General features: G+C 38.3%; 1 protein-coding gene across 20 annotated transcripts in view; it reads right to left on the bottom strand.

Moving 5' to 3' along the window:
• The window catches only part of FUBP1 (far upstream element binding protein 1), a 40,878-nt gene that overhangs the window by 22,887 nt on the left and 348 nt on the right, over positions 1-17,643 (bottom strand). For 10 of the 20 annotated variants that reach the window (XR_010730435.1, XR_010730432.1, XR_010730433.1 and 7 more), the window contains exons 2-14: positions 8,425-8,515; positions 7,518-7,580; positions 6,714-6,752; positions 6,202-6,241; positions 5,306-5,358; positions 5,146-5,217; positions 4,601-4,658; positions 3,060-3,222; positions 2,870-2,968; positions 2,645-2,746; positions 2,300-2,402; positions 2,096-2,196; positions 1,044-1,185 (exon numbers count right to left, since the gene is read on the bottom strand). Coding sequence is in view for 16 of the 20 variants with exons in the window: in XM_066268837.1 (XP_066124934.1) it covers positions 1,044-1,185; positions 2,096-2,196; positions 2,300-2,402; positions 2,645-2,746; positions 2,870-2,968; positions 3,060-3,222; positions 4,601-4,658; positions 5,146-5,217; positions 5,306-5,358; positions 6,202-6,241; positions 6,714-6,752; positions 7,518-7,580; positions 8,425-8,515 (1,126 nt within the window). In the remaining 4 variants the exon portion in view is untranslated. The remainder of the gene's footprint in view (positions 1-1,043; positions 1,186-2,095; positions 2,197-2,299; positions 2,403-2,644; positions 2,747-2,869; positions 2,969-3,059; positions 3,223-4,600; positions 4,659-5,145; positions 5,218-5,305; positions 5,359-6,201; positions 6,242-6,713; positions 6,753-7,517; positions 7,581-8,424; positions 8,516-17,643) is intronic. The other 10 variants (XM_066268849.1, XM_066268851.1, XM_066268843.1 and 7 more) reach the window with 3 other exon arrangements.

Raw genomic sequence — 17,643 nt, 5'->3', positions numbered from 1 at the left:
GTTTTAAGATATAACTTATTTTATCTGTATCACACACATAACTTATCAAAATATCTGTTTCAATTAAATTGCTTTTATTAAGTAATGTAAATATAAACACTAATTAAAACTTAAAAATATCGCCTGACCAGGCGGTGGCGCAGTGGATAGAGCGTCGGACTGGAATGCGGAAGGACCCAGGTTCGAGACCCCAGGATAGCCAGCTTGAGCATGGGCTCATCTGGCTTGAGCAAAAAAGCTCACTAGCATGGACTCAAGGTCACTGGCTCGAGCACGGGGGGGGGGGGGTGGGGGGGGGGTGGGGGGGGGTGGGGGGGGGTGGGTGGTTTTACTCAGTCTGCTGAGGGCCCACGGTCATGGCACATATGAGAAAGCAATCAATGAACAACTACGGTGTTGCAATGAAATACTGATGATTGATGCTTCTCATCTCTCTCCATTCCTGTCTGTCTGTCCCTATCTATCCCTCTATCTGACTCTCTGTCCCTGTAAAAAAAAAAAAAAAAATTAAAACATGTAAATAAAAAAATAGCAAAGTAGGCAAAACAAAAAACTTGTGAGGGGGTAAAAAAAAAGATTTGCCTGTTCTGTGGAAGTATAAAGGATAAAGCATTGACCTGGAATGCTCAGGTTACTGGTTCAAAACCCTGGTCTTGCCTGGTCAAGGCACATATGACAAGCAATCAGTGAACAACTGAAGTGAAGCAACTGAACTGATACTTCTCGCTCCATTCCCCCTCCTCTCTCATAAAATTAGTAATAATAAAAAACAAAAAAGTTTCTTGCACTAATTATTATACTGCTGGTCTCCTCTAACAGTTAATGTGAATCAAATCCCACTCTTTTTATTTAAGTATTTATGAGATCCATTACATTTTAGTTATTATACATCAACACAATACTTTCCTACTAAAATACAGCTCAGGAAATAAATCACTGATACTTGTTTAGAACAGCAACAGAAAACCCAGAAAAAATCAGGTAATACATTACATATGGTTTTTACCCATACACAAAAACATTAAAAATTTAAAATATATTGCCTTTTCCTATTATTAATCCAGTTTTCCCAGTTGGTACAATGAAATTAAATTCCTGTAGTCCACCAGGTGGTCCCATGTTCCAGTTGCCTTGACCTCTACCTCTTCCTCGACCACCAGGTCCAGGTCCCCCAGGATTACCAGCCTAAAGAAGAGAAAGTCAAGAAACAAAGTCAGGCCTGACCAGGCAGTGGCACAGTGGATAGAGTGTTGGACTGAGACGCAGAGGACCAGGTTTGAAACCACGAGGTCGCCAGCTTGAGTTCGGGTTCATCTGATTTGAGCAAGGGGTCACTAGCTCTGCTGGAGCCCCCCCACCCCCATTCAAGGCACCATATAAGAAAGCAATCAATAAATAACTAAGGAGCCGTAGTGAAGAAGTGATGCTTCTCATCTCTCTCCCTTCCTGCCTGTCTGACCCTATCTGTCTGTCTCTCTCACACAACACACACACACACACACACACACACACACACACACGGAAAAAGAAAAAGAAACACAGCATAACAATGCAACTCTTCTTGCCTGACCTGAGGTGGTGCAGCAGATAAAGCGTTGAACTGGAATGCTGAGGTCTCCAGTTTAAAATCTCAGGCTTGCCCAGTTAAGGCACATGTCAGAAGCAACTATGAGTTGATGCTTCTCACTCCCCCTACCCCCCCTTACTTCCCCCTCCTCTCTCTCTAAAAATAAAAATTAAAACAAAAACAAAACAAAAAATCTCTTCTTTTACCAATAAAATTATTACATGTCTATTTTCTTCAACTTTCATTTTCCTAAATCAGAATTTAGAGAAGTTGGGAGATAACTGGCCCAAATAATCAGATAGCAATACTACCATTTATTCTTTTTATACTGGAATAAATAAGGTAGTATACTACTTATGTAGCTGCCTTCCTGCTCCAAGATATCTACCTCAAAGCAATTTATACTTTCTAGTTATAAAGTATCATCAAACATATTGATATAAAATAAGGAGGGGACCACTACCAGATTTGAAGCAGGAAATAATTTTAAGTGAAAAACAAAAAGAAAATATTAGTGTTCTATCAAACCTGAACACTTCGAAGAAGGTCTGTAATAATTTCTGCAGCATGCTGACATCGGTCTGGAGGTCCTGTTATTTGTGCTATTCTGTCAGGTGTTGTTCCATCATCTTCAAGACAAGACAAAACAAAAACAGAGTAATTCAGTATTAAATGTGTCAATGTCAAAAGTAATTGGTACCAACACTTAGAAAACTAAATATAAGTACTCACCTGGCTTAAACTGAATTCGAACACCTGCATCATTTTGTATTTTTTTAATCATCTCTCCATTTCTTCCTATTACAATGCCAACAGCAAATCTTGGAATGGGGACCTTATGTAAAGGAGAGTAAGTATTAAGAAAGCCATTTCCTGAAACTCAAGCTGCCTCAAATTATAAGTATATAATAGCACTGTTTATATCAAATAGGGTAACAAGATGTAATATACTACTGCATTCTACAGTGGAAAATTAGGATACAATGTTAGAAAAGACTATGTAATAAAGAACAGGAAAAATACTACTATACTTATGGATTAGCATATAACCATTTCTAAGGGAGAATTTTTACTTACGTCTATCCCTTCATTTCCTCCTATCCTGGACCCATACTCATTTCGAACTTCTCTGAAACCACCTTGATCACGAATTAACTCTAACACCATTTCCTTTGCTTGCTGAAGTAGAAAAAACGATCTAATTTAGAAAGCAAGTCTGAAAACACTGTAATTTATTCATATAATTTGCTAATTCTTTACCCACCCCAAACCCTTCTTTGTAAAATATAAACTTAAGTTTACTTGAACTTTGTATGGATCTCCTGTAATTCTAAGAGGTTTGTCAGCACCAGTGTTCTGAGGTCCATCTTGAATCATAACCATTTTAACTCCAGCTCGCTCCTGTTAATCACAAAAATCATATGTATTAACAAAAAAAGAGGTAGAAACTGGCTTCAAAACATATGAAAAGTAATTTTATAAACAATAATACCTGAAGTTGTTTAATAGTCTCTCCTCCTTTTCCAATAACTAATCCTGCCTTGCTAGCTGGAATCATTATTTCTTGAACTGCATTTCCTGGTCCATCACCATGATGGAAACCAGGGGCTGGTCTTCCTTTTTCAACAATCTGGTCCAGTAACCGTTTTGCTGATCTGTTTACAAATGAAAAAAAGTCAAGTAAGTTGTAGCATACCCAAAAGCTTATCCAAAGAAAGAAATATAAAATATAACCTAAGCTAAACTTTAACAATTTTAAAGAAAGATGCTATCATGGTCAAAGATTGAAACTATTTCAATAAATTTTCTGGATATATAATTTCCAGTATTTTTGAGAATCCAAAGTAGCACTCAACTTCTAAAGGTATTGCAATATTAAGCCAATGCCCCCAAGAACTAAATTAAATAATTATGCTTTTAAACCATCACTTTGGTCGCTCCAATGTTAAAATAATTCTTTCAATAAATACTTAAGAAATGTAAGCTTTATGCCAGGTACTATATTCTAGGTAATGAGGTTACAGCACAGAACAAAACAGTTTTCGCTGGCATGGCTTAACTTCATTGAATAAGAAAAAAAAAACAAAAACCCCCATGTTAAATTACGTTATTTGAGAAGTGCTATAAAGAAAATTAATGCAGAATAAGGATGACAATGCATACATGTGTGAAGAGACATTATTTTATGGAAAATAGATACAGGAGAACTGGTTGATAAAGAGACATCTGAACCAAGACCTGAAGAGAGGGAGGGTATATGAAAATATCTGGGAGGAAATATTCCAGAGAGAAGAAATAGGAAGTGCAAAGAACACAAATGAGAGGCATGATTCATGTGCTGAAGATGCTACACAAGGCTAGAACAGAGTGAGCTGGGAGAAAAATGCTTAAAAAATGAAGTAGAAAAATAGCAGGCCATGATAGACATTTAACTTTTACTCTAAGTAGGAAACATTAGAAGATTTTGAGCAAAGTAGTGTTTCAATTGACTCATTCTAAAAGAATCACTATGGTTATACTGTTACAAGAAGAGTATTGTTGAACAAGGCTAAAAATAAAGACACATTGCAACAATACAGGCAAATAGTACCACAGATAAGGTGATGTAGATGTAGAATAGAAGGCAGCAAAAACAGACTGGATTTCAAATAAATTATGAAGGAAAAAATGATCAAGACTTGCTTATATATAAATGAGAAATAAGAGAAAAATAAAGAATTTAAAGAGGTCTGCTATATACAGAGATAAATGAGTTTAAAGGAAGAAAAAAGGTTGGGAATGAGTAGAGCCGCCTTTTAAAAAAGTTTTGTTGTAAAAGGGAGCAGCGAAATAGAAATGCAGGGTTCAGGGACAATTTTGGTTAAGATGGATAGATTTTTCAAGCAATCTATATGCTACTAGAAATAAGCATGTTAGCATGCCAATAGAAAAGGGGGAAATTAATAGTGCAGGAAAAAGTTGATTCAATTGCAAAGGCAATGTCTTTCAGTAGAAAGAAAGGGCTGGCCTCAGACACATAATTTTCATACTTACTGGACAGACTCAGGAGTTCCAGTTAACATACAAGATCTTTCTGGAAGGCCACCACTGTCTACAATTTAAAACAAAAACAAAAAGAAAAATTTAAGGCTAAGATGAACAGATACCAGATTCTGTTACTAGCTTAAGATTTACTACTAGCTTAAGAAATATGCTATGTAGCTCAGTTGGGTTTGAGCATTATCCTGACAACTTAAGGTTGTGGGTCTGATCCCCAGTCAGGGGACACACGAGACTCAATCAATGAATGCATAAATAGGCGAAACAACAAATCGAAGTTTCTTTTTCTTGCTCTCAAAAAATAAATTTAAAAAAATATATGCTACTTTTCAACTCAGTACAAAATCAGCAGGCCCTGACCAGGTGTCTCAGTAAAAGCACTGACTTGGAACACAAGAGGTCACAGATTCAACTTCTGGTCAGAGGAAGTACAAACAGCAATCAATGAGTACACAACTAAATGGAACAATTAAGTGAAACAATGTGTTGCTCTCTCTCTCAAAATCAACAGGGGGAAAATAGCAAGAGAATAACATTACCAGGAGCAATCTGTATTTTGCATCCAGATTCCTGCTGTATGCGTGAGATCTGTTCACCTCCTCTACCAATTACTAGTAAGAAAAAAGAAAATTACTTGCTGAAAGATTAGAAGGTATGATTTTATTATGTTTTTAAAGCTTTAAAAATTAGGTTACTTACTAAATCCAACCATCCCATCTGGAACTTTATATTCTTCTGTCATTACAGATCTGCTAAGGAAGAACAGAAACTAACATTTATCTTCAAAGGTAAATAATTTGTTTACTTTAAATTAAAGGTACCCTACTGATAAAAATGGAAGTCTAATGGCTCCAACCAGTGTTTCAGAAACATGTATATAGCCAAAACATGCCTGAGTAGTCAAAGACAGAATCTTAAGTAACGTGACAACCATCAAGTGAGGGACGGTATGGTGGATGACACAGTCTGAAGGTGTGTAAATAAGGTGGAGTGGAGCCTGACTGGTGGTGGCACAGTGAACAGAGCTTTGATCTGGGATGCTGAGGTCCCAGGTTCAAAACCCAGAGTTCACCAGGTTGAATGCAGGCTCACCAGCTTGAGCAGGATGTCACTAGCTTGAGCAGGGGTCACTGGCTCGACTTGTTCAAATAAAACTTGCAAAGTGCCCTGGCCGGTTGGCTCAGCGGTAGAGCGTCGGCCTAGCGTGCGGAGGACCCGGGTTCGATTCCCGGCCAGGGCACATAGGAGAAGCGCCCATTTGCTTCTCCACCCCTCCACTGCGCTTTCCTCTCTGTCTCTCTCTTCCCCTCCCGCAGCCAAAGCTCCACTGGAGCAAAGATGGCCCGGGCGCTGGGCATGGCTCTGTGGCCTCTGCCTCAGGCGCTAGAGTGGCTCTGGTCGCAATATGGCGACGCCCAGGATGGGCAGAGCATCGCCCCCTGGGGGGCAGAGCACCGCCCCTAGTGGGCGTGCCAGGTGGATCCCGGTCGGGCGCATGCGGGAGTCTGTCTGTCTCTCCGTTTCCAGCTTCAGAAAAATGAAAAAAAAAAAAAAAAAAACTTGCAAAGTACTCTTTGAAAAGCATTTGACTATACCTTTGTTGCTGATGCATTGGTGGTAACTGCGTCCCAAAGGCTACCAAAAAAATTAAATAAAAAAAATTAGTTAAGTTCACATATATTAAACCATAGTCTCATCAATTCTAAAATCGTTCCCTGATGCACCAGACAACACCTTGGAGAAAAACTTTATGCAGAATACTTAAAGCACCACTGGCAGTGAGCAAAAAAGTCAGTGAAAGGGCAGACATTACTAACAATGATATAGAAAAAAACTTTTTTCAAGTGGTATAAGCATAGATTAATAAATGAAGTAATAAAACTGCATATGTAAAACAATTTAGCAGTCAAATCTTATTAATATATACCTGGTCATAACTGAAATGGGATATCATAAAGACAAGTGGTATATATTTACAAAGAAATTCATTCTAAAATAATATTCATGTACTTCAACTAATTTCAAAGATATTTAACAGAAGATAGGAAAAAAGCCTGATTAAAATCCAAGAACTTTATTTTTAATCCAGCTTCACATAAATACTTACAGTCATTTTGAGGAGCAACTTTCTTAGCATCTGGTTGATCTGTAAAATTAAGAGTCTTTTACGTTTTTGCCAATACATACAAATATATAAGACTCAGTTCCCCCTGCCCAAGCAAGAATGAATATCAATATAAACATTTATTGAAACACCTGAGGGTATGGTGTCATTTGAACCAAAAGTGACAAAACTCAGCTCAAACTCTTCATGTTTAAAAGATGCACAGATATTTTTAAAAAATTCTTTTTTGATTGTATCAAATCACTGACCTTAATGCATGTTAAGCACTTTAGAGTATCACAAGACAAAGTATTTAGGTCCGTTACTAACAAAATCTCACATGCTAAAGGCTAATGATGCTTCTCACTGTAGGAAATGAAGACTGGAAGAAAAAAAAAACCTATCAAAATGTGAAAATTTGACAGATCAAAAGTTGTGTGTATCTGACAGTAACAACAGAGCTATGCAAAATAAATTTTAAAATGACATTACAAGGCAATCTCAATCTAAACTGTTCCATTGTTCACCAAACATTTCAAGGCATAAACTTCAGCAGAAACTCAAAGCAACTACATGACTACCTTCCATCTACATCCTTTACAGATAAATACAATGCATACTTTAGAAGAGACAACCAACAGCTGACAGTACTACATTCTCTCCCCCTTCAAACTTAAATGATTAAATACCAGAATGTTGGGTAGCAAAAATTCAGACACATAATCCAAGAAATACTGTGTCCATATAAGAATCCACTGGTTTATTTCACGTTTACATACTAAACAGGTAATAAATAAAAATTCCTGCCTTTAAAAGGAGAGGGCATTCCCTCCCAGTGTGTTGTACTGCTCGGACTTGTCCAAGAGCCATCTACACATAAAATAAAAAGAATACATTACATTACAACATCTGAAGCATCATTAGCTCACTTTTTTTTTTGTATATTAAAACCTCACTATAAATGTGAATTGAAACTCAATAAAACCAAGTATTCCCGGTCAAAAGCTACAAATACATTCTATATGCTCATTCAGAACCTCTTTTAAAATAAAATAAAATAAAATAAAATAAAAGGGGCAAAAAAGAAATTGTATCAAAATTCATACATCAAATCTAAAACAAAAATGTGTCAACTTCCAAGTTCTAAAGCTTCAACAGTTATGTTAAAAAAACAAGGCACTATAAATCTACTGCTTTAGCCACATTGAGTTAAGCCTGAAACACAAAAAACAAGGGACTAAACAAACAAAAAAGTAACAAAAAATGTATATAGCCTGCAACACACTAGAGTAGCAAACTATAACAACTTCCACCTTTAAAGTGAAATCTGAAATAGCAAAAACAATGAAAACACAGCATATAAAGGTGAATTCATGTATGATGAGAAAAACCTGTGAGATGTCCCCTAAACATTTTTATTTATCTTCATTTTCCCCCTTCCAGTTTACTAAAAAAGTTCACTGTGCGAACTATCAATCTGGCACAATCTTAAAAGAAGAAAAATGATGTTTTCTAGTAAGACAAAACTGGCTGGTTGAATCAAATTTTACCTACCTTTCTAGGTCTTCCCCCCTTTTCTTTTCAAAGCCAAAAAATATCTTACAATTTTAGGAACCTTACAATAAAAGTAATGTTTCAATAGCATTTCAAAATTATTAAAATTACTTGAACTAAACTGCGTAAAACAATTACAATACTTATGGCTATAACTTACCTCCATCTTCCAAAGGTCTTTTTTGTCCCCCATAACCATAGTCATTTGAATTCAGTGATGTACCAGCATCACCTCCAATTTTTGCTGCAATCTTAAATTAAAAAACAAAAACACACTATCATTAAGAATAGCATCATAATACTATGGACTATTCTAATCAGATGCAATTTTTTCATATAGTTCCTAATACATACATATGCAAAATACCTATCACATAAAAATTAATTTGCTAGAAAGACAAATTAAAATAGCTCATTATTGTTCATTGCTACCATTAACAACTCCAGAATTAACAAATACTCATCTGGAATTAAGCTTCTGATACATCTCTGTAAGAATAAACAAAGAAGTAATCAATTAGGAATCTTTAGAAGACTGACCAAATAACATTGAAGAAAATCTAGATCCAAACTCTATCTTTGCCACAGCTCTCTTCCACAACTCTTCAAAAGATGTGTGCATGTGCACATAAAGAATGTGAACATTTCGTGGGACTCTAAGGTTGTGCTGTCTAATAGAGCAGACACTAGCCATATGTGGTACTGAGTACTTAAAATTGTCCATATTAGAGATGTACTTTGAAGTATAAAACATACAGCTTTTGAAAACTGGAAATTATTATAAAGAATGTAAAACATCTCAAAAATTTTTATACGGAACACATACTGAAATAGTATTTTCAAATATGTTGGATTAAATAAAACGTGACTTGCACTGTATTTCTATTGGACAATCTTACTCTAAGAAACATAGGGCAGGGGAACCTGGAAAGCTGTCTCTCTAAGAAAGCCACAGAAACAAAGCCATTAAAAGTCATTTTATCCTTAAAAAATTAACTTTTAGAAGGGGTCAAATAATTGCCTGCACTTGACTGAACAAACATCATACAAGAAATGCCAGCCTCAAGTTACAAGTAGGGCACAACTAGTGGACAATGACTGTATTTTTCTATGAAAGAGGAAAGAGGAATGCTCAGTGCCAGCAGCAGACCAAGCTCCTGTGATAAATATTTCATATTCGTTTTGTCATTGAATAATCATAACAACCCTATGAGGTAGAGTACTTAGTGAGACAGAGATCCATTTTACATAGTTTAGACCAGGGGTAGTCAACTTTTTTTATACCTACCGCCCACTTTTATATCTGTTAGTAGTAAAATTTTCTAACTGTCCACCGGTTCCACAGTAATGGTGAGTTATAAAGTAGAGAAGTAACTTTACTTTATAAAATTTATAAAGCAGAGTTACAGCAAGTTAAAGCATATAATAATTACCAAGTGCTTTATGTCGGATTTTCGCTAAGCTTGGCAGAATCTTTATAAAATAACTTACTATAGTTAAATCTATCTTTTTATTTATACTTTGGTTGCTCTGCTACCACCACCATGAAAGCTGGAACGCCCACTAGTGGGTGGTAGGGACCAGGTTGACTACCACTGGTTTAGACAATGGTGGCATTCCAATTTCTACACAGTTCCATGCTAATTACTATAAGGGGGTAAGCACTAAATCTGGGTAAATGGCTCATTAAAGTTTATATCACATTATTCTTTCAATTTTGAGTACGCTTGAAATGTTCTATGATAAAAAAAAAATAAAAATCAAACTTTTGGTGACTAGAATTCCCACAAAGATGTCCTGGTTTGGAACTAAACCAACTACGCCTCAAACTTCATTATAACTAGGAAACTAGAGAGAGTAAGAGTATTATAGGCTTGACCTGTGGGGGCTAAATAAAGAATCAACCTGGAATGCTGAGGTCACCAGTTCAAAATGCTAGGCTTTTCTAGTCAAGGGACATATGAGAAGCAACCACTGCAAGTTGATGTTTCCCACTCCTTCTCCCCTTCCCTCTCTCCTCTCTAAAATCCATAAAATCTTCTTTTAAAAAAGGTATATTCAGTGCCTTGAGCCATAAACCCAGTATCATGTAAATCTAATACATGCATCAGTTCCACATACCAACTATATTTCCTAGGGTTCCTAGATTTCCCTTTTTCTCATCTGTACATGCAAACACATATAGCAAAGCATGTTAGGAGTAACTATTAAACTACTTAACAAAAAAAGCTACACAATTTTATTTTCCTGATCTCTACTATATAGCTTTGCTCATTCTACCTTCCTTTTTTCACTTTCTTAAAAGCCTGCTATTATCTTTGAGGATCTAATTAAAACCTTTTCCTTTTAAGACTTGATTCATTTGAGAGGGGGCGGAGGGGGGGGAGGGAGAGGGAGGGAGATAAAGGGAGGGAGAGAGAGAGAGAGAGAGAGGAGGAAGCATCAACTCCCTTATGTGCCTTGACCAGCCATGCCTGGGGTTTTAAATCGGCAACCTCAGTGGTTCAAGGTTGATGCTTTATCCACTGCGCCATCACAGGTCAGGCAAACCCTTTCCTTTCTGAGATTTCCTCATCACACCCGAAAACAGCTCTTTTCCATTCCCAAGTCTTTTTTTTTTTTACACTAAATCTATAGAATGGCTAGTCTCATCACTCTTAAGTTTTAAAGCACTTAGCACTGAATTGTTCCATAGGAACTTAAATAAGCTGCCAGGATGCCCTGGCCGGTTGGCTCAGCGGTGGAGCATCGGCCTGGCATGCGGGACACCCGGGTTCGATTCCCGGCCAGGGCACATAGGGGAGGCGCCCGTTTGCTTCTCCATCCCCCCTCCTTCCTCTCTCTCTCCTCCCCTCCTGCAGCCGGGGGATGGCCTGGGTGCTGGGGATGGCTCCTTGGCCTCTGCCCCGGGCAGCGCTGGAGTGGCTCTGGTCGCGGCAGAGCGACGCCCCGGAGGGGCGGAGCGTCGCCCCTGGTGGGCGTGCCAGGTGGATCCCAGTCCGGCGCGTGCGGGAGTCTGTCTTACTGTCTCTCCCAGTTTCCAGCTTCGGAAGAATACAAAAAAAAAAAAAGCAAGCTGACAGGTATTGATGAGCACTGATGTTAAGGAAAGTATTTCAGGCCAGAGAAAATAGTAATACCATTGATTGAATAGTTGTGACTACCTTCTGCAGTTAACTTTTATAAATGCTCTATCAGTGGTCCCCAACCCCCGCGCCGCGGACTGGTACCGGTCCGTGGGCCATTTGGTACCGGTATGCAGAGAAAGAATAAATAGCTTACATTATTTCCATTTTATTTACATTTAAGTCTGAACGGTGTTTTATTTTTTAAAAATGACCACATTCCCTCTGTTACATCCGTCTAAGACTCACTCTTGACGCCTGTCTCGTAAGTTCGACAATTATATTTAAAAATACCAGTTTTTCTCAGAAACATTGATACGTAAAGACACATGTAGCCCCATGTTCATTGCAGCACTGTTCACAGTGGCCAAGACATGGAAACAACCAAAAAGCCCTTCAACAGAAGACTGGATAAAGAAGATGTGGCACATATACACTATGGAATACTACTCAGCCATAAGAAATGATGACATCAGCCTGACCTGTGGTGGCGCAGTGGATAAAGCATAGACCTGGAAATGCTGAGGTCGCCGGTTCGAAACCCTGGGCTTGCCTGGTCAAGGCACATATGGGAGTTGATGCTTCTGGCTCCTCCCCCCCTTCTCTCTCTGTCTTTCTCTCCTCTCTCTAGGTCTCTTTCTCTCCTCTCTCTAGGTCTCTTTCTCTCCTCTCTAAAAATGAATAAATAAAAAAAAAAAAAAAGAAATGATGACATCAGATCATTTACAGCAAAATGGTGGGATCTTGATAACATTATACGGAGTGAAATAAGTAAATCAGAAAAAAACAAGAACTACATGATTCCATACATTGGTGGAACATAAAAACGAGACTAAGAGACATGGACAAGAGTGTGGTGGTTACCAGGGGGAGAGGGAGGGAGGACATAGGAGGGAGGGAGGGAGGGAGAGAGTTAGGGGGAGGGGGAGGGGCACAGAGAACTAGATAGAGGGTGACGGAGGACAATCTGACTATGGGCGAGGGGTATGCAACATAATTTAATGACAAGATAACCTAGACATGTTTTCTTTGAATATATGTACCCTGATTTATTAATGTCATCCCATTAACATTAATAAAAATTTATTTTAAGAAAAAATACCAGTTTTTACACCGGTCGCATAATTTTATTTTGTGCATTTATCTGTCCCACCCTAAAGGCTGGTCCGTGAAAATATTTTGACATTAAACTGGTCCGTGGCCCAAAAAAGGTTGGGGACCACTGCTCTATGTAATGTATTTGCATAGTAGCACTCCTCAAATGCCAAGGAACTTCTCAGAGAAAGGATACGTATTTACACCTCTCTACTCACTGAACAGCTCTCAAACTATCCAAATAAAAATTAAAGTTGATACTTGGTTCAGTGAAAAAGACCAATAAAACCAGATAAAAAATTCAGAATTAATGCGAAAACAACAAAGAGCTGGAAATAAAAACAGTATTTTTTAAATAAAAAGGTACATCACATCTTTTTACTTTACACAGATTTGACCAATTCTCCAAGATCAACAGAAAACATATGCTTCCTAAGTCAGTGATTTTCAATCTTTTTAATCTCATGGCACACATAAACTAATTTCTACAATTCTTTTTTTTTTTTGCATTTTTCTGAAGCTGGAAACAGGGAGAGACAGTCAGACAGACTCCCGCATGCGCCCGACCGGGATCCACCCGGCACGCCCACCAGGGGGCGACGCTCTGCCCATCCTGGGCGTCGCCATGTTGCGACCAGAGCCACTCTAGCGCCTGGGGCAGAGGCCAAGGAGCCATCCCCAGCCCCGGGCCATCTTTGTTCCAATGGAGCCTTGGCTGCGGGAGGGGAAGAGACAGAGAGGAAGGCGCGGCGGAGGGGTGGAGAAGCAAATGGGCGCTTCTCCTGTGTGCCCTGGCCGGGAACCGTACCCGGGTCCTCTGCATGCTAGGCCGACGCTCTACCGCTGAGCCAACCGGCCAGGGCAATTTCTACAATTCTATGGCACACCAAAAATTGTATTTCTTGCCAATCTGACAGGTATTGTATGTTATAAGAATTCTTGTATAGCCTGACCAAGCAGTGGTGCAGTGGACAGAGCGTTGGCCTGGTACACAGAGGACCCAGGTTTGAAACCCCAAAGTTGCTGGCTTGAGCATGAGATCAGACACGACCCCAAGGTCATTGTCCTGGGCAAGGGGTCACTCGCTGTGCTGTGGCCACTCCCCATCAATGAACAACTAAGGTGCGTAAGTTAAGAACTGATGCTTCTCATCTTTCCCTTCATGTCTGTCTGTCCCTATCTGTCTGTCCCACACAAAAAAAGATTTCTTGTATAAAAAAATTTTCAGTAAATAAATTCTTGTGGCACACTGGTTGAAAATCGCAGTCCTAAGTCACCACAAGGATTAATTTAAGAGAAATAGTTCCTAAAATCCAACCTCCAACTACATAAAATTCTTACTAGACTAGTCAAATTAAGTGTAATCCATTTCTTTGACTTTAATTTACAATAATTCAAGTTTTCCATTTGGACCATGCTCTACTTCTCAAATGAGTTTGTTTTTGTTTTATTTGTTTTAGCTATTTATAACCTTTATTCATAGACTAGTTCTATAGTCCAAGAATTCTGTAATTGAAAAGACATTAAAGAGATTTCTTAGTCATACTACCTGATCTTAGAAAAAAAAATTTTTTTTAATCAAAAGCTTATTCTGCCTGACCAGTGGTGGCAAAGCGGATAAAGCGTCAACATGGAATGATGAAGTTGCCGGTTTTAAACCCTGGGCTTGCCTGGTTCAGGTACATATGAGAGTTGAGGCTTCTTGCTCTTCCCCAGCTCTTCTCTCTCTCGTCAGGGCATATATAAGAATACTGACGAGGCAGTAGAGTAGTGGATAAAGCATCAGACTGGGATGCTAAGGACCCAGGTTCAAAACTCTGAGGTCACAGGCTTGTGTGCAGGCCTCATCAGCTTGAGTGCAGAGTCCCCCACTTGGAGTGTGGGATCACAAACATGACCCTATGGTCACTGCCTTGAGCAAGGGCATTCGGTCAGCTGAAGCCCACTGGTCAACACATGGGTATGAGAAATGAACCACTAAAGTGTCCCAACTATGAGGAGATGCTTCTCATCTCTCCCCCTTCCTGTCCGTCTCTCTCAAAAAAGAATCAACCAAAAAAATGCATAGATAAGTGGAACAACAAATCAATGTTTCTCTCTTTCTCTCCTTTCCTCTTTCTTTAAAATAAATAAATGAAATAAAATAAAAATTTTAAAAGCTGACTCTCAGAAGTGAACTATCCAAATGTCAAAGATGACTAGGCTCCTAATTTTCGCTCCACTACATGCTGCCTTCCAAGTACTACCATAATTAGGGAGGAATTGTGAATCTGGTTTAATTGCTTTGGGTCTCTGACAAATTTTCCTATGCATTCTGATTTATCTATACTATTCTTCACCTTATCTATACAAAAAAGATGCGTTTCTACACTTACCTGATAGGATAGTTATGAGAATTAAGTGAATACAAATTGAATGTAGTATACAAACTACTTGTTAGGAACAAATCAGCATATTATAATTCAACCATAAAGCAGAGGGTACATGACTTCAACCATTTGATTTTAAAATTTTAACAGATTTTTATTTGCCCTGACAAAGATATAAGTCATTACATTCTATCTGTGCCTGTGGGAGAATAAGGTACAGTATACAACTTCTCTTTGTATTCCTAAGACCTGACATAGCAATACTATAGGTATTCAAATGAATTTCTGCAAAGACATAATTACTTTCAAAACAAAATTTCATTACTAATTATAATTAAATTTTGCTATTCTGTCAAAAACATTAAAAAATATCATACTCAAATGCTTGTTTTCATTGAAGGGAAAAGATGAAGGGTTTAAGCAAAAAAAAAAATTTAGTGATAAAGTCAACAGCTCTATTTTTTAAAATTCCCATTGCAATTAAACAACATAATGCAGTGTGAACTACTTTTACAATTATCAAGGAAGTGATTTCAAGAATAACTGAGTACTTAGTAACTAATTTACTATTTGAGCAGAATCAAGTTCAATATTCTTGCTAACTTGTGATCTATCGCTCAACTTATCTATAGTATAATTATTAGGTCTTATTCAACTCAAAAGCTAAACCTGGAATCTCAAATTTAAGATCAACCTATAATCAAATTATTACAGCAAAAACATCTATCTATAAAGAATCATAACAGCAAGGGCATTGGGGCAGCTGACCTATTGGCATATAAAGAGTACAAAAAAATTACATAGTTCGAGAACGATTTTCAGAATAAAAAAGTGGTCTAATTTAATCAATAAGAAAATTACAGCTTAGCCAAATAATGAAGTTCAAATTTTTATTAAAGCATGGCAACGCTAAGTTTTTTGGTTTTTTTAGAAGGTGTACTTTTTCTCATTCCATTTCCCACCTTCCGTTAGAGAAAAAGAAGTGCGCTCAGCGCAAATGTATGCACCTTAACACAAAGAGGTCTGGTCAGCTTACCCACTTTCCCCACCCAACACTAGCCTCCAGTGACTTTATTCTTGGCTTGTCATTGCCAAAACAAAACAAAACAAAACACCCCGGTACCTTTGCACATGCTGCTTTTCTCCACTGGTCAAACTCCCCCTCATTTTTTAATGCCTCGCTTAAAAGATCAGTCCTTGACTTTGGCAGTTAACTCATAATAGGAATTCTTTAAATGTTTACAAAACAAGTAGATTAACAGTGCCCATATTTTGCCCACTCCTCTCTGAAAGTATTAATCTGATACAATTCATTTGTATTTGGCACCTTTAACTATGAAATAGCTTCCTAGAAGGCAGAAATCCAGTTCACACATTCAAAAATTCTCTGGTATCTAAATACAGTTTGGCACATAATTCAATATGCTGGTTGAATAAAAACAATTTAGTTGAGCCTTCCAACCCATTCTAATAAAAACCCCACTAACAGGTCCTGTCATTAAGTGTTTCAGTCGCTATTCTAAACATGTTCAGTATAAAAATTACATGAAAGAATCGCATTATTAGCATTAATACTTTTCGTTGATTCCCTTGAATATTCTGATTATAAACGAGTACAGTTGCCCTGGCTGGATAGCTCGGTTGGTTAGAGCGTCGTCCGGAAGTACATAGGTTGCGGGTTCGATCCTAGGTCAGGGCACATACAGAAACAGATCAATGTTCCTGTCTCTCTCTCTCTCTCTTCCTCACTCACTAAAATCAATAAAAAAATAAAAAATAAAAAAAACAAGTACAGGTACATTTTTATTTACAACTTGTTTCCATAAAAATAAGAGCGATCTGTTACATTACTACCGACTTTATGGATTTTGACTCAAACCATCCTTTAACTGGAGAGTAAAAAACAAGTTAAGCCTAATGCCATCAAAACACAGGACAAAATTAGTTGCTGATTACCACTAGCTTAACACTGCTGACTAAAAATGTCTAGCCCCTATTATGCAGTGTCATAACGAGAATTCTTACGTTTGCTTACATATAAGTCCAGCCCAACATCATGCATTTTAAAGTTATAATTATATTAAGAAACTAATAAAGTTGAAATTAGAAATCTTCATATTACATATCCTTAAGTACACGTGCTTTTTTTTTTACATCTTCCGCTTGAGAAAGAAGTGCCCTCAGGACAAATGTATGCACCTACGTAACACAAAGAGGTCTGGTCAGCTTACGACTGTGGACTGAGAGGCAGATTCAAATTGAAATTTGGGAGTAAAATGGGCCTGAAGCCATTTTGAGAAACAAGGTGGAAGGACTAGTGTAACAACACTGACACGTAAATCCCGCCCCGAGGACGGATTTCACCCCGGGATTTAGCCTTCTCTTAACGTCTCTTCCTCTCAGGAGCGAAAGTGAATGAACCGAAAGGCTGGCTGCGAAGAGCGAGCTCGAAGGCGCCGTACGCCGTGAAGACCGCTCCAGTGACAGACCCCTTCCCTTCCACGGCTCCCGGGGCTTACCCTAGGACTTTCCCGAACTCGTTACCAGAACCTTCCACGCCATTGTGTAAACTACGCGCGCTTTATTCCACGGAGGAGGGAAAGGAAATGCTAACTCCGTGGAAAAAGAGCGCGAGCGCCGCAGGAGCGGGGGAAAGACCTAAAGCCATGTGTGCTTAGCACACGTTGGGATTTCAACTAGCTTGGACAGCAAGAACAAAAAGCCGAATTCCAGTCTCTAACCGCTATTACCAACAGCGTAAAGCTAGAGTCCCCACAAACTCCAGAGCCC

This window comes from Saccopteryx bilineata, chromosome 3, assembly GCF_036850765.1.
Source record: "Saccopteryx bilineata isolate mSacBil1 chromosome 3, mSacBil1_pri_phased_curated, whole genome shotgun sequence".
Taxonomy (NCBI): domain Eukaryota; kingdom Metazoa; phylum Chordata; class Mammalia; order Chiroptera; family Emballonuridae; genus Saccopteryx; species Saccopteryx bilineata.
This window is presented reverse-complemented; position numbering and strand designations above follow the sequence as displayed.